The sequence below is a fragment of the Pongo abelii genome, chromosome 2 (assembly GCF_028885655.2).
Source record: "Pongo abelii isolate AG06213 chromosome 2, NHGRI_mPonAbe1-v2.0_pri, whole genome shotgun sequence".
Taxonomy (NCBI): domain Eukaryota; kingdom Metazoa; phylum Chordata; class Mammalia; order Primates; family Hominidae; genus Pongo; species Pongo abelii.
This window is the reverse complement of record NC_085928.1, coordinates 15,180,060-15,206,877: the sequence shown is the minus strand read 5'-3', so window position 1 is coordinate 15,206,877 and position 26,818 is coordinate 15,180,060. Positions and strand designations below refer to the sequence as shown.

Below are 26,818 nucleotides of genomic sequence, written 5' to 3'. Positions count from 1 at the left end.
TTTCTCTGATTTCTTTTGGGTATTCTAACTATATGCATTATACCTTTACACTGTATTCTCTATGTCTCTTTTGCCTTTCTTTTCTTCTCCCACCCACTTTTTTTTTGTTATGACATATTATTTTTCCTTTCTGTGCTTCAGACTGGATATTTTAGCTATCTTTTCTTCCAACTCACTATTTCAGTTTTCAACTCTGTCAAATATGCTATTAAATTCATCTATGAGTTACTTTAAATTTTATAAAATTTGTCTTTGGTTCTTTTTTTTTTTTTTTTTTTTGAGATGGAGTCTTGCCCTGTCACCCAGGATAGAGTGCAGCGGCGTGATCAGCTCACTGCAACCTCTGCCTCTGCCTCCCAGGTTCAAGCAGTCCTCCTGCCTCAGCCTCCCCAGTAGCTGGGACTACAGGTGTGCACAACCATACCCAGCTCATTTTTGTATTTTTAGTAGAGACGGGGTTTCGCCATGTTAGCCAGGCTGGTCTCGAACTCCTGATCTCAGGTGATTCGCCTGCTTTGGCTTCCCAAAGTGCTGGGATTAACGGCATGAGCCACCATGCCTGGCCTGTCTTTGGTTCTTTTTTATAGTTGACAGATTTCAGTAGAAATGCTTGATCTTATTTTTTTCTCTATTAAAAATAGTTATTCCAAATTTGTATCTCATAATTCCATTATCTTGGTCCCTTGTAGGTCTATTTATATGTTTGATATTTGGTAATTTTAAAAAATCTCTATGCATTCAGTTATTTTTGATTGAGTGCTAGACATAGTACATGAAAAGCTGTGGAGATAATTTAAGTATCAAGATGATATTGTTTTCCTTCAGAGAGAATTTATATTTTTTCTGGCAGAAGTCTGGGAATCACCTTAATCTAGTTTCAGAGCTTGAGATCACTTAAAGCTGGGCTTTAGTCCCTCAGGAGGCTGTTCCATTTCTAGTTCCTCCTACTCTTAGGTATAGCCCTTCAGAGTGCCCAGTTAAAACCCAGGGTTTTTACAAAGCCACCCCACAGCAGGCCCTAGATTCATATTTTTTCTTCTAGGTCAGTGAGGCTGTCAGTAACTTCTCAGTCCCTTAGCCACCTTGTCTGAAATTAGCAGACAACCCTAAAGGAAAATTGTCTCCAAATACCGTGCTTATCTCTTCAGATTATCTTCCCATCCTAGATCATGGTTTCAGAATTCTGGATTATTTTCTTGGCTCTCTGATGGCTTCAGATAAAATTTTCCCGATTTTCTAGTTCTCAACCAGAATACTAATCTAAATTACCTAGTGTACGTGTCTTAGTCTGTTCAGACTTCCACAACAAAATACTTTAGACTGGGTAATTTATAAATCATAGAAATTTATTTCTCACAGTTCTGGAGGCTAGGAAGTCCGAGATCAAGGTTCCAACTCATGTATATCTAGTGAGGGCTCACTCTCTGCTGTCGAGATGGCACCTTCTTGCTGCATTCTCATGTGGCAAAGGGGCAAGGCAGCTCCCTTCAACCTCTTTTATAAGGGCACTCATCCCTTAATTACCTCCTAAAGGTCCCCACCTCTTAATATGATCACTTTAGAGATTAAGTTCCAACATATGAATTTGTGGGGGACACCAACATTCAGACCATAGCAGCACCTTTACTATAAGAAGAAAGCCTTCCTTTAGTTTTCTGACCTGTTTTTCTGGATGGCAGGTATTCCAAGTATGCTCAGTTCTGTTAAGGAAAAGTGTAGCACCCATTTAAATGATACTGATTTTGACTGGGTATGGTGGCTCACGCCTGTTATCCCAGCACTTTGGGAGGGTGAGGCAGGTGGATCACTTGAGCTCAGGAATTCGAGACCAGCCTGAGCAACATGGCAAAATCCTGTCTCCACCAAAAATACAAAAAATTAGCTGGGCACGGTAGCACACGCCTGTAATCCCAGCTACTTGGGAGTCTGAGATGAGAGGATCACTTGAGCCCAGGAGGTGGAGGCTGCAGTGAGCCAAGATCGCGCTGCTGTACTCTGGCCTGGGTGACAGAGTAAGGCCCCACATCACTCACACATAAAATGATATTGATTTGGCAGATCTTTGCTTCATGTTGTAAACCCTAAGAAGTCCTTCCAAGTATCTTTCTTGGTACAAACTCTGAGAGATATAGAGACCCTGAATCATATCAGTTATTAAATAAAGTAGAATTTAAAATTAAATGAAAGCATTTTTTAATTTTTAAATTAAATATTGGGTAGAATTGTATTAACTAGGGCAAATGTCATGAACAAAGCAAGTAGAAAAGTACAAAATGTTCTGAAAGTACCAGCATCAGTACAGCCAGACGTGCAGTGGTCCTTAACCTAGAGCATGACCCCACTCACCTAGAGGATAGAAGGAAGTGTTTGTGGGAGCCTAGTGGGCGTTGGATTATAGATACCAGATGTGCTGCAATGAGAGGAGTAGTCCTACAGAACAGAGAATTCTCTTGCCTCAAATGCCAATAGTATGGAAAACTATAGAGAGATAATTTAAGCTTCAGGATGTTATCTTTCTCCTGAGAGTCTTCATGTTTGCTTCTGGCAGCAAACACCAATAGAGCAAAAGACTCATATAAAGTTACTGTATCGCTTAGAGTAGGCTATGCTCCTGGGAGAAGTAGACCTCCAAAATTCTGAGACTTAAGAAAAATTTATTTGTCATTCACATTGCAATCTGGGACAACGTGCGTAATCTAGGACAGTTGTCCAGTTTGGACAGCTCTTTTCCTCACGCTGATTTAAGAGACCGAGGCTGTTTCCACTTGTATTCTCTTCTGTCCCCTAGGACCTTGTCATTATATGCATGGGTGCAGCTGGGCAGCTACATCCAGATTGCAGCTGGCAGGAAGGGAGAGAAAGCATGGAGGAGGCATACACCTTCTTCCAAGTTCTAACCTGGAGGTGGCACACTTCACTTATGCTCACTTCCATTAATGAGAACTGACACATGGTCACCTGTTCCAGCTAGGAACTGGGACATGTCATCTAGCTAAGTACCCAGGTAGAAGAAGAAATCGTTTGGTGGACAGCTGGCAATCCCTGTCACAAGTGTAATGAAAAATATTACTCGAAGGCCAGGCGTGGTGACTCACGCCTGTAATCCCAGCACTTTGGGAGGCCGAGGCGGGCGGATCACGAGGTCAGGAGATCAAGACCATCCTGGCTAACACAGTGAAACCCCGTCTCTACTAAAAAAATACAAAAAATTAGCCGGGCATGGTGGCGGGCGCCTGTAGTCCCAGCTACTCAGGAGGCTGAGGCAGGAGAATGGCATGAACCCGGGAGGCAGAGCTTACAGTGAGCCGAGATCGTGCCACTGCACTCCAGCCTGGGCGACAGAGCAAGACTCTGTCTCAAAAAAAAGAAAAAAGAAAAATATGACTTGAAAAACAACAAAAGGTAGAAGCTAGTTTGGACAATGCTCAAGTGCCAGGTCAAGTTTGGACTTTGTCCTGTAACCACAAGGAAAGCCAGTAACTATTTCCGAGCAGGGACACGGAATGCTTAGGATAATTATTCTGGCAACAGTGAGCAAAATAGATTGTGAAGACCATTTAAGAAGCTCTTACAGGGGTCAAGAAGTAAGAAGATAATAAAAGCAAGCATGATAGTCATGGGAAGGAGAAAGAGGAGACAAGATGTACCAGTATTATTAGAGACATGAAATTTTGTTCGTAACAACTAACATGTATTGAGCACTTTACATTTATTAACTTATTTAACCCTCAGAAAAATTTTATTATCCCCATTCCACTAATGCAGGAACTGAGACCTAGAGTATGAGTTGGGACAGAAGCCAAGTCATAATAAGAGTTAAAGATACAGGAGTGATGAGGAATGTAGGCAGCATTCGTAGATTGCTGTGAAAAAATGCGGCTACACAAGCAGGAAAGGGACAAGATAGATGGAGAAGCCTCATCAGTTAGTAATAATAATAACAGCTAATGTTTATTGAGCACTTCTATGTCCTGGCCACTGATCTGGGTACTGTATACAAATTATCTCATTTAATCCATTTTACAGGTAAAAAGACGTAATTTGCTCAGAGTCACACAGTTAGTAAATGACAGGGCTGGAAATGTTTTCTCAAGAGGGGAACAAGCTATACATTTGAAACCCAGCTCAACTTCTTTTTCTCTGTCTACTCTCTTGCTCAGCCCCACATTTCCCCCTGCCTTCCACCTCCTGATACATTTTTAGTTGTTGCCCCATGTTTTAGCATCTAATTATTACCTAGCAGTTTCCTATGTTGGTTATATTTAAACTTTGTCAGGCTGTGACTATCTTCCATCCTTTTCTTATTTTAAGAGTTCCTAGTTCAATATTAGGCATGTAGTACATACTTGAAAATATTTGTTTGATGACATTGATTATTTTGTTTTCAATATTCCAATGAACAGTTAATCAAGGACATATTTTCTTAGATGTTTATATACATTAGTTACACATGAATTCTTTTATTTTATCCATTTAGCTACTAACATATTGATTATAGAGGACTTTTTTTCATTCCTTTTATATTGCAGTGTGATCGTCTTGTATTAAATGTGTCTGCTGCTTTCTTAACAGGTAGATGCTGGCTGGATTGGATTTTGGTCCATAGTTGGAGGCTGTGTTGTTGGAATAGCTATGGCAAGGTGAGAATATTTTGTTAAACTCGTGAGTGGACAGAGCAGGGGGAAAAAGCCTAAAGATAAATAGGCTCCCCTAAATAAACATTACAATTCAGGGAAAAGTAAAACAAGCAAAGGTCAGAAAGGGGTGCTTGTTCAGACTACAAGAAAATTCACATGCGTTATATAGAATTGCTGCTAACAGGCCGGGCATGGTGGCTCACACCTATAATCCTGGCGCTTTGGGAGGCTGAGGCGGGTGGATTACCTGAGGTCAGGAGTTCAAGACCAGCCTGGCCAACACGGCAAAAATCTGTCTCTACTAAAAACACAAAATTACCTGGGTGTGGTGATGAGCGCCTGTAGTCCCAGCTACCAGGGAGGCTGAGGCAGGAGAATTGCTTGAACCCCGGGATGCAGAGGTTGCAGTGAGCCGTGATTGCGCCACTGCTCTCCAGCCTGGGCAATAGAGTGAGACTCCATCTCAAAAAAAAAAAAAAAAAAAGAATTTGCTGCTATAAGAAAGTTTCTCTGGAGTAGTCCCTTCCTCAAGTGTTTTTTTCTGGAGACTGGAAGTGTATTTCCAGTGTAATTAAGCTGCCTCTTTCCATATTATTGGAGAACAACATCTACAAATGGAGACCAAAAAAGGTAATATAATAATAAAGACAAATTAATAGCCGTGGAGACTAAAAGGGTTGAGAAGAAATCATTTGTAAAAGTGTCAATAGAACTTTCCGTGAACAGGCAGTGTCCTGATTAGCAGATATTATTTATTTATGGTCTTTTTTGGCAGGTATTTTCCTATGGTTATCCCTTTTTGATGCAAAATGTCTGTGAAGACTTTCAGTTTCATCACACTCTCTTTGATCATAACCTATTACAACAACACGTTGTTAGAATGAGTCAGAAGAAGGAAAAAGGTCCTGTTCATTCTAAAAAAAAAAAAAAAGGAAAAGAATTAAAATGTTACTCTCTTAGGCAACTGCCTGTAAAACTACTCTTGGTATTTCCAAAGAGATAATATTCATTCACTTCACAAATCATTTTACTCTGCTCAAAAACAAAATTAGGCAATCAACTTTACCATGAAGAGGAGAATCTAATATATTTGGGAAGATCAAATATAAGATCCATATATCACCTCAATATCTAAATACTTGAATATAATTGATACAGGATAATGTTATACCTAGACTTTATGGTTCACATAGTGTTTCAGTGATATTGAAAGAATAAATTGATATTGTAATTTCTAAATCACTTTATTTGAAGTGTTAAGTTAGAAAAGTATAAGAAAACTAAAAGCTAAAGAAGCAGAAGGGGAATATAGTATTTGTAGGAAATCACTGATACTAAAAATGCATTGACCTGTCTTATTTTGACAAGAATCATACCTCATTTTTCTAGTTAAAATCTCCAAGCCAATTATAATGAGTCATTGATCACATCCTATTCTGAGCACCAAATTGGTCAAAGGGGGAACAATTATGTATCAAAAATGATGTCTGAAATGCTCCTTTGTCATTATTTTCCTTCTATACCCCTTAATTTTAACTAGATATAGCTATAACTAAAGGGAAAAGTTAGAATGAGGACTTTTCTGCTTTTAATTTGTTGAAATGGAAGTTCTAAAACAATACTACCCTTACCCTGGGATCTGAAGTCAATTTCAGTTATCTCCTAGCCTTAAAATCAACTTTCAAATTACTTTCCTAACACCATTTTTTGGGATTCCCTAGGACAGTGCTACCTTGTAGACATACATGAGTGCTTTGGGTGATATTTCTGTAATTAAAGACCGCTATTAAAGATACTTCTTGGTCCTAATAATACACTTCAATGGTATCAGCCTATTCAAAAGGACTGGGTCTCCAAAAATAGACTACAGCTGTCGGTTTATTCTTGTATGATCAGTTTCTGTGAAACTTTCTTGCAATTCAACTCTGATTTGTACTAAAGACCTGTTTCATTCTCTTATACCTTGTCATCTCTGTATCTGACAGATAAGTTCATGCAGCATACCAAAATGTAAATCTGAAAACTGTTAGGTAAGCGTGGGATTAAAACAGTCTTTTGGATTTTCTTGAGGAACATTTTGTAAAGCTGTGGAAACTTTTTCAGCGTACCTAAGAATTTTCTGCTTGAGGACAAATTTAAGTCACTGGGCAAAAGTGCATTCATTTTTCCCACCAAAAGATGGCATTAGCTCTCATAGGAAGTCATTTTATTTTAGAAAACACAAACATAATTAACCATATCATGTCAAATAAGTACAAAGCAGAAGATAGTATTCAAAGTTTTAAGAAGGACAGTCACATAATTACAACAGAAATGTAAATCAACTTTAGAAAATTAAAAGTGAAGAGAATATAGTAAATGTCGTATTTGAGATGGGATCAGCTATTCTATAACAGGAACAATTTTGAAGGACGGAATAAATTATGCAGCCAGAGGATTGTGCCTGTACAATCAGCAGTTAATCCACAGGTGAGGAAAAGCAGCTGGCAAGTGGAAAATTTTTTTGGTATAGCTAAATGATAAGCATCTCTACCAGATGCCCTTTAGTTTCACGAAAACTCAAACATGAAAACTTAAAATGCTATAAAAGTCCCAAGTTTAGAAGAATAATATTCACTATTCCAGATGCTGTGTATGTTTTGTTCTCAGAAAGTTTACAGTCTGGTAGGGAAGACAAAAAATAAATGCAAAAACAAGACAATTTCCAATAGAGAAAGTGCTGTGAAGAAATAAAATAGAAAGTGGAGGTGGGATGGGGAAAGACTTCTTCACTGAGCCCAGAGGACCTTGTTGAACTGAGACCTGAATGACCTGAGGGGTAACCAGGAGTAAGACATGTGAAGATCCGGGTGGTACCAGCATTCCAGGCAGACGGAACAAGTACGGAAGCTATATATTGCTGTGGTAAGCAACCATGGCATATATGAGAAACAGAAACATGGCCATCCAACTGGAGAACAGTAGGAAAAGAGAGAGCAGGGCCAGGCAGCAGGTCACATAGGACCTCAGAGGCTCTGGTGTAGGCATCTGTGTTTGTTCTCTAAATGAGTTTGAATTTTGAGAGAGATCTTTGCAAGTTCATGTCAACAAATTAGCCTGATTTTCAAAACCAAGATAATATATGTTCGTTATAGAATGTTTGGAAAGTATAGAAAAATATAAAGAAAATGACAGTGGCACTTAAAAACTCAGAATCAACCAGGCATGGTGGCTCATGCCTGTAATACCAGCACTTGGAGAGGCTGAGGTGGGAGGGTCCTTGAGCCCAGGAGTTCAAGACCAGTCTGGGCAACATAGAGAAACCCTGTCTGTACAAAAAATAATAGTAATAATTAGCCCAGCTACTCAGCAGGTTGAGGTGGAAGGATTGCTTGAGCCTGGGAGGTTGAGGCTGCAGTGAGCCATGATCACATCACTACAATCCAGCCAGGCAATGGTGAGATCCTGTCTCTTAAAAAAAAAAAAAAAAAAAAAAAAAAGTAAACACTCAGAATATATCCTATAAATTATAGATCCTGAACAAAGATGCCATTTTTTGTGTTTTATAAGAGAAAAAAATTATCACAAGTAACATCATACAAGAAAATTTGTTTTAAAAAAAGCACAGAAAACTGTCTTTTAAAAGAATACATGGAAAATTCCTCAAGTAGTTGTTAATGAAAGTGTGTCATTTGTTTAAATAGTATTTTTAAATCCCACTAGAGCATTTTTGTTTTTAGGTTTGCAGATTTTATCAGGGGTATGCTGAAACTAATTCTTCTCCTCCTGTTTTCTGGAGCTACACTGTCATCCACGTGGTTCACCCTGACCTGTTTGAACAGCATCACACACCTACCTTTAACCACAGGTGAGCATAGGCTATTTTTGAACTTTTAATAAATATTTTCGTTCACAGAAGTGTACACAACTCATAGTAGGACTTCTTCTTGCTTTCTGTAAGTAATTGTTAAATATACAAAAAAGTTTCTCTTGTCCAGTCATCAAACCATCATCTTATCTAAAGAGTTCAAAAAATAACTAAAAATATTTTAATTGGTATTTTTCATATGGAAAAGAAGTATTATCTTTAGCCTTAACACATAGAGCATGGAAATGCTTATATTTGTTTAAAATTCCTATCAGAGCATAATACAAAGATTTTTATCTTGGTTATAGTCATTATATCACTGTTAAATAATAATAATTAACAAGGCAAAAAACTATGGTATACTTCAGTAAAATTATTTGAACCAGCCCCTTTAGGTTTATTTTACATTTAGTTTTATTCCATCATTAATACAAACTAAAACTTACTGGAAATACCTGTTGAAAACATATTACAGCTAGCTTACTTAGCTTATCTAATGGACCTGAAACATTTTTATTTGCTGTTGTTTTGTTGTCATTATTAATATCATCAATTCAGAGTCTATTTTCTATTGCTGCTGTAAAAGTTATACAAATTTAGCAACTTAAGACAACAGAAATTCATTATCTTACATTTCTGTAGAGTAGAAGTTCAACACAGGTCTCACTGGGCTAAAATCAAAATGTGAACAGACTCTAGGGAAGAATCTTTTTCCTTGCCTTTTTCAACTTCTAGAGGTCACCCACATTCCTTGTTTATGGCTCTGTCCTCTGCCTTCAGAGCCAGCAACCTTGGGTCAAGTCCTTTTCACGTTGCATTATCTGTGCCTTTCTTCCATTGTTACATCTGCTTCTGAACACTTCCCTTCTGCCTTTCTCTTTCTTCCTCTTCCACTTTTAAGGATGCTTATGATTACATTGGACCCACCAAGATAATTTGGAAAAGTCTGTCAATTTTAAGGCCAGCTGATTAGCAACCTTAGTCCCATTTCAACCTTAATCCCCTTTGTCTTATGAAATAACATATTCACAAATTCCAGAGATTGTCATGAATATCTTTAGGGGAGGGAGGGCATTACTCTGCCTACCATGGGATCTTTTTAAAATTACTATGACAGATTATTATTGGCTTATAAACCAGAGACTCTGTTATTGCTCCTTCCTTTCTTCCAGCAAAATATTAAGATGCATATTTTATATTATTTGCAAGTAATATTCAGCCACCTTTTGCATTATATATTTAATTATAGGATTATTTGGTAGATTGTAAGATTGTAACAGTCATTTATAACAAGCATTTGTGTGAGTAGAAATAAATAAGAGTCTGAAAGTGACTCCATGGGGACCTATTGCCCAGTGGCACGTATGTTCCATGGGAATCTTTGAGAAGGCAGGTGTTTTTGGTCTACATTATATGTAAGGAATATCCCAATTTGGATCTCTATACTCTGTAATAAAAGAAACAGCAGTTTACACATCAGAGGCATCAAATCTTTGAAGGACAGCCATTTATTTGGGATTTCCTACCACTTTTACAGTGATAATAGGGCAAGGGTATAAGATTGCCCTATACTCAAAATTAGCAACCTCTGCACCAAGCCAGCCACCCTGGAGTGCCTCAGTAAGCTCACAAGGGCAGCACAGGGATCCGCAACATCTGTCAGATACTGGTTGAACCTCTAGTTCAGAGAAGTTCCCGGTTTCAGCATTAGATTCTGCTGCATTCTTTTTGATGACATTGTATCTTTGCAAAGTAATTTTTTTGGCAGTTGCTGTGATAAAAAGTACCACACAAGTACCACACAAAAATTAGTGTGGAACACAAAATGAGGGTGGGGGGTGTCCAATCTGATTCCAAAACTTTTAAAAGTCTTGCAGTGCGCATCAGTGCACACATCTCATCAATAAGTAATTGTGATTCTTTAAGGATGAAATAAAAATATATTTCTTTCAGCTTATGGGTATTTTTTTAATCGCTACTAAATTGTTAGGACATATAATACATGTTATTAAATAGTTTGAACCAAATGATGTGATTAATGGGATTGTTAGCTGTTTCTTTTGGCCTTGGAACACTGTGAAAAAATTACTGAGACACTAGGAGTGCTAAGAACAAAGAAGGCCTGGAAATCCCTGTTCTACACCATCCTGCCAACAGTCCCTCTTCTCTGTACACATGCTTTGCCTGGAAAACCCAGTTGTCCAAAGTAATAATTAGGTACAGAGTAAAATACTGTGCACTGTTGTACACACTGGCATCCTACATTGGGGTTTTGAACAATTTTGGCAAGTATTCTGAGCCAGAGCCAGAATTTTTTTAAAATTTTATTCTGGTATAACTTCATAATTTAGCAGTTGTACAACATTCTGGTGGAACAGTCTTAGTTTACAACTCTTCTTATTCATGGCATTACATTCAGATTTTTTTTTGTGATACTGTATGTCAAGTTAGCATCTGTGAGATTTTACAAGAACATAGTCATGAGTACATAAAGAACAGATTTCTTTCCCTTGAATTAAGTGTAGAATTTTTATTATAAGATAGTACATTCCATTAAATTTTATGTATTTTCAATTTAATGTGATAACAGCTTTATCTCTGGGTGGAGGATTAAGAATGAATTTAATTTTTAATCTCTTTTTTTTGGTCTGGATTTGTATGAGCATGTTTTAATTTTACAATCAGGGAAAAATGTATTTGAAAATTATACACCTTTTAAATCTTAAAATTGATGTGATTGACTCTAGTCAAGACCATATTTTACCAGTCTGGTATTGAAAACAATTATGTTGGACAGAAAGGAAAGCAGAATTCTAAATTAAGGCCAGAATTGAAAGATAGAATTGATGTGGCCACCTTAGCAACCACAGAAGTTATAAGTTCTACTGTTGTTTTCAATTGCAAGAAAGTTTTTGAATGTCACTTAGATACTCTTGAAAGATATATTTTTACCTTACAAGCACACTGGGTTAAGGACTAGATTTGTCCACATTCCTTCTCTGAATTGTAGCAGGTTTTTGTCTCTCTCCCCTAATACTACTTAATAGTTACTTAGGTATATATGTCTTATCTTCGCTACCAGTCTGAAAATCTGGAGCATGGTTTTGTGCCAGCTCCCACTGTGGAACCTAGCACAGGCCCTGAAGAAGGAGTGAATGAATGAATGAAGTATGTGTTATCTCCATTTGAGCCACAGTGAACATTACTTGTTGCCAGTGGTAGTCAGCAATTGTGGTCACTCTTATTCAGCAGTTGCTGTAGGAAGGTAGAAGGGCATGTTTTAAATGGAACATGAGAATTTGAATAAATCTGTCACAGATACCCTTACAAGCCTTGTAAAAATCTGACCTAATTCCTTTTAAGTAAAAGAGGTTTCATGAAGGAAACTTACTACAAAATCTAATTATAGACAAATCTATGCCTTTAGGCTGGTAATTAAAGTCCATAATGGCAAATTCATGTTTCTTTTTTACTAGTCATTCCTATTTTAATCAGGAAAATATCTAGTCTTTTTCCTCTTTCCTAGCAAACTTAGAATTTCTTTTATGGCTTTTTATATATCAGAAGAATCTACATGAAATGCATTTGTAAATATATGTATTAATTTAAACTGTTTAATAAATGGAAAGCTAGTTAATTTTGTTCAACCCATGTGTTATAAGTGCTACTGCTGTCTCATTAAAACTTTGTCTTTTTTTTTTTGAGACAGTCTCACTCTGTCACCCAAACTGGAGTGCAGTGATGCAATTTCAGCTCACTGCAACTTCCATTTCCCAGGTTCAAGTGATTCTCATGCCTTAGCCTCCCAAGTAGCTGGGATTACAGGAGAGAGTCACCATGCCCAACCTCATTAAAACTAAAACTTTCTATTGCAATCTTTCTATAGTTCACTGGTTGTGATATTATTGTTACCATCTCTACAGAAGAAAAACTGGGTCATTCCAGTCTATCCCAGAGCATACTGTTTTGATGCATTTACTTGCTTACGTACATCCTCTTGGAGGCTTTTCCTTAGGGAAACTCAGAATATTTAAAATTGCATTATGTCTTTATTAATTGAAGTACTTAGAATAGGGCGAATAAATAACCTCATGACTAGATAACACGAGTTTCAAAATCTTGAAGTTTATGCAATAAACAAAATTTTGAAAACACATTATTCACCTTATCTGAGAACTAGATGTCTAGCAGCCCTGTTAGCCACAACTCACCAAGTCATTTTGTGCTGAACAGATGAATGCTTTGAAAATGGCATTTTGAAAAATGTTAGCACTTTGTTGAGTTTACTGAAACAGTATAATTTGACTGTTTGACAGAAGTTGCCTTGGGAGAGATTATTTATCTAATTTCATCTAAAGTTACTAGAATGCTATGACAGTGATATCAGAAACATGCTGGATGGGGGAGTAAGGAAGGACAACTAGCTAGACAGAAGCCCCCAGGGAGTGATAGCTGACCACAAAGTGACTTCAAGTGTTATTTAAAGAAAGGAAACATACCCAGTTGTATTGAAAGGCATGCAACAGCTGGGTCAGTGGCTTATGCCTATAATACCAGCACTTTGGGAGGCCAAGTCAGTAGGATCACTTGAGGCCAGGAGTTTGAGATCAGCCTGAGCAACATAATGAGGCCATGCCCCTACAAAAAATAAAAAAATTACCAGATGTCATGGCATGTGCCTGTAATCCCAGCTATTCAGGGGGCTGAGGTGGGAGGATCACTGGAGCCTGGGAGTTCGAGGCTATAGTGAGCCATGACCACTGCACTCCAACCTGGGTGACAGAGTGAGATCCTGTCTCTTAACAAAAAAAAAAAAAAAAAAAGGGCATTCAACATGTATAGGCTAGAGAGTAATCCTCTTACTATATTTTCATATCTTTTGCCTCTGTTCTTAACTACTCTTTTCAATTTTATGGACTAAAAGTGACAAAGTCTCGTGCTCATGACAGACTGCTCAAGGAAGAAAAAGTAGAATATGGATTAAAAGAAGAGAATGGATTTGTGAAAAATCTTAATGTAAGAATCATTAAATGCTGAGGCAGATCATATAATGTTTATCCATGGAGATTTTCAAGAAAAGAAATAAGTCTTCCAGCAGATTCTGTGTTTCTTACAGTTAGAGGGCTTGACTAGGTATCAGTGAGCGTTCCATGATTTAATAGTACCTTACAGCAAAATATGCCTCATCCTCTTTTGGAACTGCAGTTGCATATACTGCGTATTTTAATCAGCAGTAGATTATGAAGGCCACAGCAGTCACTTTTTTTTTTAGGAAGAAACGTGATGCTGAGAGAAGAGGTACAGCTCAGTGATATAGAAATGTATATATCTGTGTGTGTACACACATACATGTGTATTCTATGTATTCAGCATGCTCAAAACCTGTGAAAAAACTATGTAGTTAGCAAACACTGTGAATGTTTCTTCTGGCTGCTTGTTGTTTCTCTTTATATGTGCCTTCATTTGCAAAAGGTGTATTTTCACTTGTTCAAGTTTAATTGGATTGTGAAATATTTGTAATAAAGGTCTAATCTAATAATTCCCAGTTAACTTTCCTAACTTTATCGTGAAATAAAAGTTCAGTCAGTATGCACAATAATAAAAGTTTGTCCAGTAAAGTGTATTAATGTTATAAGCCTACCCTTCAGGGACATTTCTTGATTCTACTCCTTAAGATAATTTATAATAAAAATATGTTGTGTTATTTTATAATGCTACTTATTTCTTCATAAAACTGTAAACAAATATATTATTCTTTTCCACGAAGAAGCACCTACAAGTTTTTTGTTTATTTGTTTTTCTTCTGAAACAGTCTCACTCTGTTGTCCAAGCTAGAGTACACTGGTGCGACCTTGGCTCACGGCACCCTCAACCTCCCAGGCTGAAGCTATCCTCCCACCTCAGACTCCCAAGTTACTGACTACGGCATGTGCCACCACGCCTAGCTATCTTTCGTTTTTGTTTTTGTTTTTTTTTTGTAGAGATGGGGTTTCGCCACCTTGTCCAGGCTGGTCTTGAACTCCTGAGCTTAAGCGATTAGCCCACCTCAGCCTCCCAAAATGTTGGGATTGCAGATGTGAGCCCCATGCCTGGGAAGATTTTTGTTTTTAATATCCTGGTTAAGTTCTCCTACCTACATGTATTTAAATTTGTTATTGATCTACTTAAATGAACTTTAGGCATCATCTAATATAATTTATCATTCAGTAAATGAATCTCTTCTATCACATCCCAGGTATGTGTTCATCTGTCTACAACTTAAATATCTCCCACAAGAGAAGACATCACCTGTTTCGTTGTTAGCTCTGGGGCCTAGAACATTCATCCTCCCAGTGAGTTATAACTGATTTGGAGCAACATAGCTCGCAGAGAACAAGTCAACTCCCTTTCTCTTCCACTGACAGCCCTCAAAACATTTGAAGACAGCTGTCATGTCTGACCTTAGCTTTTAATCTAACCATCCCTCCCTGCCCCCGACCCCATTCTTGGGATCATTCCTCATCGGATGTGGATTCCACACCACTGACCTGCCGGATCACTCTCTTCTAAACCTATCATAGCTTGCTAGGGTCCTCCTTAAAACATTTTACTAGAATTTAGCACACTTTTCCTGCTGCATTCAGCACCAAGGCTGTTGCTTCTCATGGTTAGACATGCTTTTTTTTTTTTTGGAGAGAGGAATATAATTATCATCTTAACACTGTGCATATAAATGGTTGCTGGGGCAGCAGGTGTCCATCATATTCCTTAGAGTAGAAGAGTGATCTGAGGATAGAGTGTGTTTTATTTACTGCTCTAACATAGCAGCCTCCACATAATAGGTATCTGATAGTCGTTTTGAAGAAAGGCTTAAGCTAAGTTTTCCCTCTTATATACTTAAACAATTTGGGGCCAGTTTTGTATTTAATGTGATTAAAATTCATCTTTTTGTTTGTAACTTTTTGATGTTCTTTGTTTTTGGTTCTGTCATATAATGTGCAGTCACTTCCAGCTTTTGTGCTGAATACGGATTTGGGAAATAGGCCTTTTGTGTCAATACCATTGGATTAAAAAATACCAGGCCTTGTTACTTTTTTTTTTCACTGTGACACAGTGAATTGGCGGAAAACATGCTAGAGTCTGTAAGCCTTAATCATATTATTAGCCCTGATAATTTACACTGTTTCTAAATAAGCTGTTTTTTTACTTTCAGAACTTTGGTCACTTCAACTGTAAAATACTTTACCTGCCTCAAAAAGCTGATAGGATGATCAAATAAGATAATATATGTGAAAGCAGTTTTTAAAATATTTTTAGAAATTATAAATCCAAGATTATAAAGTTGTAATTGTTATTGCTGTCTTGAGAATCTCATTAGATGTTGATGGAATAGTTCTTATTCTTATCTGTGATTTGTTTTATAACCACTGATCCCCTAAGTTTTTAGTGTAACTTTAGTTAATAAAAATGTATTCAGGCCAGGCACGGTGGCTCACGCCTGTAATCCCAGCACTTTGGGAGGCCGAGGCGGGCGGATCACGAGGTCAGGAGATCGAGACCATCCTGGCTAACATGGTGAAACCCCATCTCTAGTAAAAATACAAAAAATTAGCCGGTCATGGTGTTGGGCGCCTGTAGTCCCAGCTACTTGGGAGGCTGAGGCAGGAGAATGGTGTGAACCCAGGAGGCAGAGCTTGCAGTGAGCCGAGATCACGCCACTGCACTCCAGTCTGGGCAACAGAGTGAGACTCCGTCTCAAAAAAAAAAAAGTATTCACACATAGTTTTGTTTCCCTAAAGTTTAGTAATTTGGTTTGTTATGGGAACAAGGGTGGGGAGGAGTACTTTCAGGGTTATGATCCAAGTCATGTGCTTGAAATACATTCATTTTTAACTGTAGTTTATGCTACACAGGACTTTGTTTTTTACAATTTAAAGTGTGGGCCCATGAAATTTTATTAGCTTTTTATTAGAAAAAAAATCTGCATCAGCACTTCAGTTGTGTTTGTTCTGCTGAATTACCTTGAATTTTTAATTGAAAGGCCGTTGATTGTAATTTTAGTATCAGTATTATACAAAGTTATGGAAATATTTAATGATCATGTAGTTTGAACCCTCTATGACAAGCAGGAAATTATCTTGTCTGCCTGACTTTTAATAGATGACATTCACCCACTGAATGTATGAGAACTGAAAACTCAAATGGAAGTCAAATTCAGACTTGGAATAATCAGCCTCTGCTTTATGCATGCCCCAGAACACTGGAATATATTAAATCAGTCCTGACACAGCTACCTTCCCCCATTCTGATGATGAAGATCTTAATCTAACCCCTTCCTGGGTAAATTATTATGATTCTTTACTTTCTGCAATAATAAGTCATTGCCACATGTCTATCCATGGTAATAGAAACCTCTTGGTCATCACTTTTATAGTAATACAAGAAGCAAACACCAAGACTGAGACAATTGAATGAAAATCCCTAATTTTTGATTACTGGCCTCTGAAGTTATATCATCCATTTATCCTACCTATAGTAGCCCATTTGTCCTCCATATAATAGGAATTCTAACAAATAAAGTGGGAAAATCTTCATGTCAAGGATCCTGCGCCAAGTCTGTGTTATGTGGCTCCTGGGTATAGACATCAGCTCTTTGGGTCAGCTCACCTGGTGATAACCATTTCTGAGCTAATGAGCTCACAAACTCACATGAAGTGGAGTTGTGTCCACTGTCCATTTCATTTGTTCATAATGAAATTTCTTTTAATTTTATTAAATAATAAGCTATACACATAGTAAAAAAATTCAAATTCAAGTAGTAGAAAAAGAGTATAGAGTGAAAAACCCATTCCAAAATTGAGGACTAATTCCATTGTGTTTCTCAAGAAATTACATACTGCATAATGTTTATTTTGCGCTTGAAAGCAATTATTAACCAATCTCTTTAAATATGTAATTTTCAGTAACATTTAATGTTTGTGACATTTATTCTTAGATTTTACGCTCTCTTTCTAAAATCATGGAACAAGTCTGCAGGAGTGTGACCAAGCAGGAGAAGAATCCTTTTAATTATATGATAGTGGTAAATTGTTTTGTGCTCTGGAATAATCCACCAGAAAGGTAAAGGAGATAAACTGGTACCCATCCAGCAATAAAATGGTTTTGTATCTACTCCAGAAAACCGCAGCAAAGAGCTGGCAGATGTGTGATGCTTTGTCAAACTTTATCAACTACCTTTGAAAAGAGAAGAAATTTTTGAGTCAATACTTAGGAGAGAGAACACCCCGAAGATCTGTCTGATATGACTCACTGCCGCTAGTGTGAAACTAAAATGTTTGTGTTTTTATTTTAGTGACATTGTATGCCTCCTGTATTCTCCTGGGAGTGTTCTTGAATAGCAGTGTACCTATATTTTTTGAGCTTTTTGTGGAAACTGTCTACCCAGTTCCAGAAGGAATTACTTGTGGAGTTGTCACTTTTTTAAGTAATATGTTTATGGGAGTACTTTTATTTTTTCTCACATTTTATCATACAGGTAAGAAATTTGATTTTTTATTTACTATCTAAATGTGTTACAAGAAAAGTTTGGGTCGCTAGTGTATAGAAGTTTTTATATGGAGAAGTCTCACCAAGGCAAATTACTTTATGTGAGCTTTCATTGCCAGCAAAAGAAAAATTCCTCAATTGTTTTTCTTAAAATGCATTCTAGCTCAAGTGCACCCTCACTCTTCTCTGCCCCGCCCCTGTACTCCCTGCCCCCAGAATTTCTGAATTAATTAACCTGGGCTGGAGCCCAGTATTTGTATTTTTAAAATCCTCCCCACCCCCACGCCTTACCCTACTAGGTGATTCAAATATGCAGATTCTCATTGAGAACCTCTGGTCTATTGCTTTTTAAAAACTACTTCGAATCTCTCTTAACACAGGGTGTAAATTAATGTTAGGGGTGTATATGGAGTTTAAAGCCTGAGGGATGAATGAGAGGAAGTCACCCAACATAAGGAATGCTCTAAAATGTGACACTCCAAGAGGCCGAATTGTTTATAGGAGTGTTTTTGACAGGGTTATAACTGAAATAATAACCGTGCTAACCTCCTTGACTGGAAAGCAAATTTTGAAACTTTTTTTTTTGAGACAGAGTCTCACTCGGTTGCCCAGGCTGGAGTGCAGTGGCACGATACCAGCTCACTGCAACCTCTGCCTCCCGGGCTAAAGTGATTCTCCCGCCTCAGCCTCCTGAGTAGCTGGGACTACAGGCGGGTGCCACCATGCCTGACTCATTTTTGTGTTTTTAGTAGAGATGGGGTTTCACTGTGTTGGCCAGGCTGGTCTGGAACTCCTGACCTCAAGTAATCCACCCAGCTCAGCCTCCCAAAGTGCTGGGATTACAGGCATGAGCCGCTGCGCCTGGCCAGAAACTTTCAAAGTCAGTGTGAAACAGAATTATCCCTGGGTTTTGGACAACTTCTGGCATAGCACTTCACCCAACAGCAAAAAGTGTCCATAGGATAGATGAATTTCTTAATATAATGAACAGTACATTAGATTGTTTCTGTCAATCAGTAATGCAGGTAAAGTAGGTCTTTGCTAAACCTGATACAAGTTTGGTTTATCGTATGAAGGAGAGTGATATTAATGAAATCAGAAGGCCACTCTTTGTTGTCCTGGAAACACGTGCTTCCATTAGGGAAAAGTGCCATCACCAGCAATCAGGTTCTTTGCTTCCAATTAGTTTTCTCAGCGAAATCTGACAGTCATTACATATCAGCTTTAAACCACTTCAATTGTATCACAATTTAAATTAAGTGGCTTATTGCCTGTCTGCCTGGTAAAGCATTGGAGATGGCTGTGATCCCCCCTGGGATGGTAGAAGCAGTTTTCCAGCCGATGGGCACAGCTTTGCTTAGTGGTTGGTGCCGCCCAGCAGAGCATGGTTTTTCCTGTCAGCTAGAAATAGAGTTTTGTCCTCTCAGTATTTAAAAAGAACAACAGCAGGTGCCAGATAATGTTATCCCCCAATAAGTCTTTTGCTTATGGTCTCTAGTATATAACAAACACATTTTTGTTGATCAGTTTAAGGCAGAGAAGACACCAATAATGGAAACTGCCCTAAACTGTCTTACTGCAACAGAGCTCCGTGCACACCTGACCATTTTGCCTGGCCAGTAGTCTATCTGTGTAACTCTCCTGGGTTCTGCTGCAGTTTTTACTTGTTTAACAGCATCTGGTGTCTGGAGTGAATTAAATGGAACCGATGTCAGTCAGTGCTCATTCCTCATTTTGCAAATTCATAGTGACCAGATACAAGCAGATATTTTATTTCTTTGGCAGAGGGAGCAGGAGGAACACTTAGCACTATTTCTGCCCGTTTCTGATATAATCAAGGATTTATCTAGCTGGGAGAAACAAAACTTCCCTCTTTTTGGTCAGTTTCTGACCACGTGTTCTTATACATGTTTGTGTAGATGTTAAAAAGTTTCCACCTAAACTTTGTGACTATTGTGAACAAAAGTGAAATTTCTTTTTTAAATAATTTCAATGTTTCTTTTAGATTCAAGGAGTACACATGCAGGATTGTTACATGGGTATATTGCATGACAATGAGGTTTGGGACACGAATGATCCCATCACCCAGGTAGTGAGCATAGTACCCTATGAAACTTTAAATAATCATTAATTTTAATCCACCAAGGTGGTTTCCAGGAGAAAGGTCTCATTAAATTTTGGCATATTAGGCAGTTAATGAGAAGATACCTGTGAAAGAGCCTAGTCCAGGGCACAGCTGGCACCCACCAATGTTTGTTTTGTTTCTTCTAGATAATTAGCTGACTGATGGTAGGAATTTAAATATCTAGTCTTCCATCGTAAAGAAATGCTTTTATATGTGTATTTATGAGGTGCATAATGAATACACAAAAACATCGTCCACATCTCTCTAGGGCTAAAGTTACTAGAACCAAGAAATCTGTTGAAACTCTTTTTAGTAGGATTAATTGATCTTCCCCTAAAAGTCCTGCAGCAGAGGTCCACATTCTTTATGGTCTCAGGTATGATTATACATAAATTGCAAATCTAAAAATTCTGTAAAACTGTTTCCTAACAATAACTGTTAGTTCCGCAGCCTAGTATCCTAAACATTTTATATGATAAACTGAATCCCTTTCCATTAAAGCCAGTGTTCATATGTCATTATTCAGTTATTTTGAAACTTGAAAACTCACCCAGAAGTTAATTATATGTCAAAATTCAACTATTAGTTATGTGATTAGAAGGCCTGAATTTTTTAGGGGTGGGAGAGACAGGGTCTTGCTCTGTCACCCAGTCTGGAGTACAGTGGCACCATTATGGCTCGCTGCAACATTGGCCTCCCAGCCTCAAGTGATCCTCCCACCTCAGCCTCCCAAGTAGCTGGGACCACAAGCATATGCCACCAAACCTGGCTAATTTTTTGTATTTTTTGTAGAGATGGGGTTCTACCATGTTGCCCATGCTGGTGTTGAACTCCTGGTCTCAAGCAATCCACCTGCCTTGGCCTCCCCAAGTGCTGAGATTACAGGTGTGAGCCACCACACCCAGCCTAGAAGGCCTGATTTTTAATCATCATAAAGATCTGTGGTTTTTTAAGTCACTTCTCAAGGAAGTACTAAACTTCCTGACTAGGGTTTTTCCCCCTACAGTGTGCTATCTGATAAATGAATACGTCAGATAATTTTTCAGGGCTATACAGACTAACCCCAAAATGACCACAATAGAATGTCTTGCCTAGCAAGCTAGGTTCTGCTGGCGATTTGCTTGCAGATTAGAGCCATTGCAGTCATTGAGGGCAAATGTGATTCAGGCTCCTATACCAATGCCACTGGCTTATTTGGAGCCCTGGGTCACAGGGTCTCCACATCCTATTTCAGTTCTGCTTTGGGTACCTGGAACCTTGTCAGAAGTTTTTTAGAGTTTTACTCACTTGGATTTTTCAAGGTCACTTTCAAAAAAAAGTTGTTACTTGCTCCCTAATATAAACATATTTGTAAAACGGAGTTGCTTCCTGTGTTTGTTTTGAGAATCTCATTGAGTTGACATAGCACGGTGATGCTTTATTCTAATAATGTCACATAGAAAAATCAATTTGAGAATGCTGTTACATCCTTTATGTGCTCTGCAGTGTATTCTGTTTAATATTCTGAAGTTTGTGTTATCTGTTACTTTTTGTTCTAGAAGCTTTGCAGCGGGTTTTGGCTAAAAGCATCAGATTTTTATCTCAGCTCTTTGATTTTAAAATGGCTGACCATGAATGTGAGGCTGCATTGTCACTCAAAAGATTCAGGGGCCTGGCAGAGGTGGGAGGCATTGACTAATGGTTACCAGGAAAACAAAGAGCAGGTTCAACAGATGTGGACTAGTGAGAAGTAATTTTATATCTAAGAAGTAGAATAATGGAATGTGATGGTAAGATCTACTGGGTAATTGATGTGGAATGAAGATAGCAGGGCATTATCCTGGGAAATCATGGGGTCAGCTGGATGCTCACCTTGAGTGAGAAAGGAGACAATCTTGTTAAATCATCATAAAAGAAAATAGGAAGTTGGTTCTGGAGGGTGGTAGCTGGAAACAGACAAGTACTTACAAGTGGTAGAAACCGAAAGCATGGCGCCACTGTAGGGAAAGATGAGGTGAAAAGTACAACAGTGCTTCCAGAAGAAAAAGTAAGAGGATGAGCAAAATCCCAATTAATTCAGTCCCAACAGAGCCTCACCATTTGGTGCAGAGCCCACTTCACTGAGTAAAGTCGAGCACCTGTCTAAACTGTAAGTTGGCAGAACGAGTACTCTGACTGCTGTGTAGTAGACAGTAGAGACACAGCGGAAGTATGGGGCAGACTGTAGGCCTCTGCCTTCAAATATGGATTTATATTTTATCTAGTGAAAGGCAAAGGGAAGGAGTATTAGAAAACCATGCTCATTTTAAAAGATGAAAAGAATTATAATACAAAAATTTCAGTGGCTCGCTATTCTGTTAGTTCATCTACATCAGGGTCAGAAAGGGGATCAGAAAGGACAGCAGCTGACTTTGCTACTGCCAAGTCAAATTGGATTTTTAAGCAAGTCATTTCCTTGCTTATTAGAGCACCTAAACAGTGGTTTATGTGAATGGTTTTCAGCAGGAAAATGTAGAGGTTCCCCTATCTCTGACTTTTTGCTTTCTGAAAAGGCAAATAATTTCAAAGAACACTTGTAGTTGATTGAGACAAGTGAATTTACTGAGAGGTGGATTTAACTTTTCAGAGAGAGGCACACAGTAAAAACCAGTCAACAAACCGTGGCGCTAAAGAGCAATTATGAGACGTTTTTAGAGATTTCATCTGAACCTATGTAGAAGAAATGATTTTACAATTCTAATGGTAACTCTGAAATAAAAGATCTATTTTGACAATATTTGAAAGGTTTCTCAGTTTAAGAAAAGCAAGGACAAGCTGATTGTTGCTATGTGTGTTGCTCTAGTTCCCCATAAAATACAGTCTCTAAGATTTAGCAACTATCGTTGTAAACCGTTTTGTCAGTTACCATACTTTTTTTATCTGTTGCTTAAAATTCGACCCTGAAGTCCAAGTTCTCCCTTTTAATACAAACAAAATGCTATTGTCTATATTTTACTACTTTTTAATTTTTTACTGCTTCTTTTTGCCTAGTAAAATTATCAGAAATCCAGGGGTTATATAGTCAACATAAAAGCAGAAAATGCCCAGTGTCTCATTTCAGGGAACATCAGAATGAAGACAAGATCTCATAGATCACAGCTTCTCTGAGTATTTAGACTATGTCCAATCCAAGTAAAGCAGAGAAAACAGCTTTGCATAAAAATACCGTTGAAATATATGTCTTTGTTACATTCTATAGAATAGCATGTCTGACTTTTAAAACATAGTAATTGAGAGGTGGGGAGTCTGTATTTGTGAGCATATTACAGAAAAAAAGGTATTGCAGCACCTTTTCTTGCCAGTCAGTTTTCTGATTTCCATTCCTGAGCATAAATTGCTCCTTTAGCCATATGAATTATGGATTAAACTAAAGCAGCACTGTGGAAATCTTTAGGATGACTTTTGAAGATTAAGGCAGTATTAGCATTTTGTAGAAGTACAAAGGGAAAATATAAACCCATAACAGTGACCAAAAAAGAAAAAAGGCACCGAGGAGCTTATTTTCCTCGTTTATTTTTTTAATTGAAACTGCTGAATGGATATCAAACTTGAAACGTTGTCCCCACCACCTTCACCAACCTCTTTATGCCAAGGAGCTATTCACTTCAGAGCCTTGGGATTGACTGGCAGATGGGATTGGGGTAGAGGAAGGCTGAACAGATGCACAGCCCTAGGGTCCCTGGAGCTCCAGGAAGCAGCTAGAGGCAGCCACAGTGGTCAGTGTGTGTTGGTAGCAAATGGCAGAGGATTCTCCTTTTGGAGAATCCTGAGTTCATGAGAGAGCATTTCTGAAGAACCATGTTCTTGACACATTAAATCAAACAACAGAATTGCCCATTCAGATGATGCCTATAGGTTTTCCAATAATTGGCATCATACATAACCATTCATGCTGGTAGAGAAATAGAAAGAAATAAGCCAAACTATTCACAGTGATCTCTCTGGGGGCAGAATTATGATTGATTTTTTTGTATGTTTTATTTTTAAATATATTTTCTCATCTATTTTACAGTGATTTATACTTAATGTTTTTGCTGAGAAATAGACATTTCTATCCAAAACATATAAAAGTGTTATTTCAAAATTCAGATGATTTTCGTATTTGTCTTTTTAATCCATCAGATATTTATAAACAGGGACAACAGTGATGGTGATAGAGGGTGCTTAAAAAATAATTATCAAACTAACATTTAAAGGTGATTGATTTTTTTCTTTGAAGTAATTTATTTTGTAACCAAAGTCAAGGTGGATTAAATTGGTGAAAAGTTATGAACAATATTGATTAAAAATATTCCACATGGAAGCCCCATCATATATTACACACATCACTTAGTCTCCAGATTGTCACTATTTATTGAAAGCCAGTTTCTAGGCCTTCCAGGGTGCATTTATTATAAGTACTTTTTAATGCAGAGCAGATTCCTTCCAGCATACAGGTGGTGGTCTGCTGGTGTTACATGAATGTTTAAAACTGCATGTTTTTTTGTCTTACAGAGTTGTCTTGGTTCAACTGGTGCCTTCCCGGGTCGTGTTTGCTCAGTCTTCTCCTCATTCTGTGCTTCAGGGAATCCTATGACAGACTCTATCTTGATGTGGTTGTCTCCGTTTAATAGCACAGACTTGAAGGAGTTTAAAAGGAGGCTGGAAATCAATACTGCACACTGCACATTTGCTCGGAATTGCACATCTAACAGGAAAAGAGGGAGAAGAAAGAAACTTCATTCAGAGGTTTTGTTAGGTTACAGATTATCACATTAATTTAATTACTACTAGGTAATAATAATGGGAGACTTGAGTGATAATAGGGGATTTTAAAACTCTACAGATGGCATACCTGTGCCTGATTCTGGGGTTGGAAGTGTGACTTCTTACACGTAAAGCACTACCTAAGTAATTCTCTCTCTGTTTTGTGCCAGTGCTAAACTACTGATTACTTGTAATTATGAAAAGAAATAAAGGGTGTCTATCATATGAAGATAACGCCTTCCCTAAGTCACATATCAGAATAGGAAGATATGCCACTAACTTCTAAAGAAGTTCAAACCCTGTATCCAATTTTAATGATAAAATAGCCAAGAGGTATATCGATGATAGAAATTAGCCACGTGTACGCTACGTTTTTTCTAATAAAGCCATTTCTTATATGACTCCTTATTTTAATCAGGTCAGAAGCCCTTGGCCATCTTTACTATGGTGATCAGGTGCTTTCCAGTGACTTCCGAGCATAGGCACTGTGTCTCTATCTCAACTTATCCTTGTTTCTGTGAAATACAATTTCATCTACTAGGCCCTTAAATAATTATGTGAGGGTGACTAAATGTTTAATATAATTACATTAAATATTGTATGAAAAAATGTAATTCCATTAGGATCTAGCACTTTGTTACAAGTGAAATGACAAGTCATATGGACATACTGTGTCTTCTGCCTGTATATGGTGGCATGAGATGTGACGTCCAGAGCCAACAATTATTTACCAGGGTTAGGTTTTATTCAGTGACCCTCGTTTAAAAATAATAATTTATCACATTGAAACTTTCAGCTCTGTTGAATGATTTCTGAATTACATCCTGTGTTTCAGCTTAGGTTGTAAAATACTCTGTTCTCTGTGGAGTCAGCATATTTGAGAGGGCAGCGTTCTGCCAGTACCTGTCTTCTTTCTACAGATGATAGCTTTTTAAGAAATAAGAGTTCCACGTTGAGTGGCTCTCAGACACAGATTTCACTGTGACGTAAAATACACTGCAGTGAGAGTATGGTATCACTACTATTCATATTTACATCATTCCCCTCACACAAAAAAACCAACCCTTTTCCCAAAAAGTCAAGAATACTGCTATACCTTTATTATTCTCAGCTTCTTCCAGCCCTTCTTCTTGTTTTTCCTCACTTGAAATTGAACCTTCATTGTCAGCTAAGTATATATACTTTTGTGTTTTCCTGGACAGAGTGCAAGTGGCTCTTATCAGCCAAGGTGGTAAAGGTTCAGGAAAGCTGGGCAGCACTGGGCCCTGCTCCTCTCTGCACCTGTGCGTGCCATGACACACCCACATGCAGATTCCCAAGTCTGTCTCCCCTCCCCCTTAGCAAGTACAATGCTGTGCATTAACTCACCTCGGTCCTAGAGGAGTATCCTAGTACTGCTTGGCAACTTCTAAGACCCTAACTTGTGAAACTAGGGAAGTAAGAAACCATTCAAATTTAACATCTGTCTTCAGTCATCTTTAAATCATCTCTCTTTATAAACACCCAGCTCGCTTAGCAGAAGGACTGAAGGAACTAGGGAACTTGCTAAAGAGAAGAAGAAAACAAAAGCTGGACTTAGTTCCAGTTAATTCTGTTATTCTGAAATAAAAATGAAATAAAAGGAAGGCAGAATTCTTTTTTTTTTTTTTTTTTTTTGAGACGGGGTCTTGCTCTGTGGCCCAGGCTGGAGTGCAGTGGCATGGTGCAATCTCAACTCACTGCAACCTCCATGTCCCAGGTTCAGGTGATCCTCCCGCCTCAGCCTCCCAAGTGGCTGGGACTACAGGCACGCACCACCACGCCTAGTTAATTTTTCTGTTTTTAGCAGAGACAGTGTTTCTCCATGTTGCCCAAGCTGGTCTCAAACTCCCAAGTGATCTGCCTGCCTCAGCTTCCCAAAGTGCTGGGATTACAGGCGTG

At 38.1% G+C, this 26,818-nt stretch overlaps 1 protein-coding gene across 3 annotated transcripts in view; it reads left to right on the top strand.

The window, feature by feature from the left end:
- The window catches only part of SLC49A4 (solute carrier family 49 member 4), an 83,653-nt gene extending 58,354 nt beyond the window's left edge, over positions 1–25,299 (top strand). Inside the window, exons 6-9 of one of the 3 annotated variants that reach the window (XM_002813214.5) lie at positions 4,573–4,640; positions 8,357–8,484; positions 17,816–17,998; positions 24,647–25,299. In XM_002813214.5, the coding sequence (XP_002813260.1) occupies positions 4,573–4,640; positions 8,357–8,484; positions 17,816–17,998; positions 24,647–24,762 (495 nt within the window). In that variant the 3' untranslated portion in view covers positions 24,763–25,299. The other 2 variants (XM_054551398.2, XM_054551399.2) reach the window with 2 other exon arrangements.
- The last annotated feature ends 1,519 nt before the right edge of the window (positions 25,300–26,818 follow it).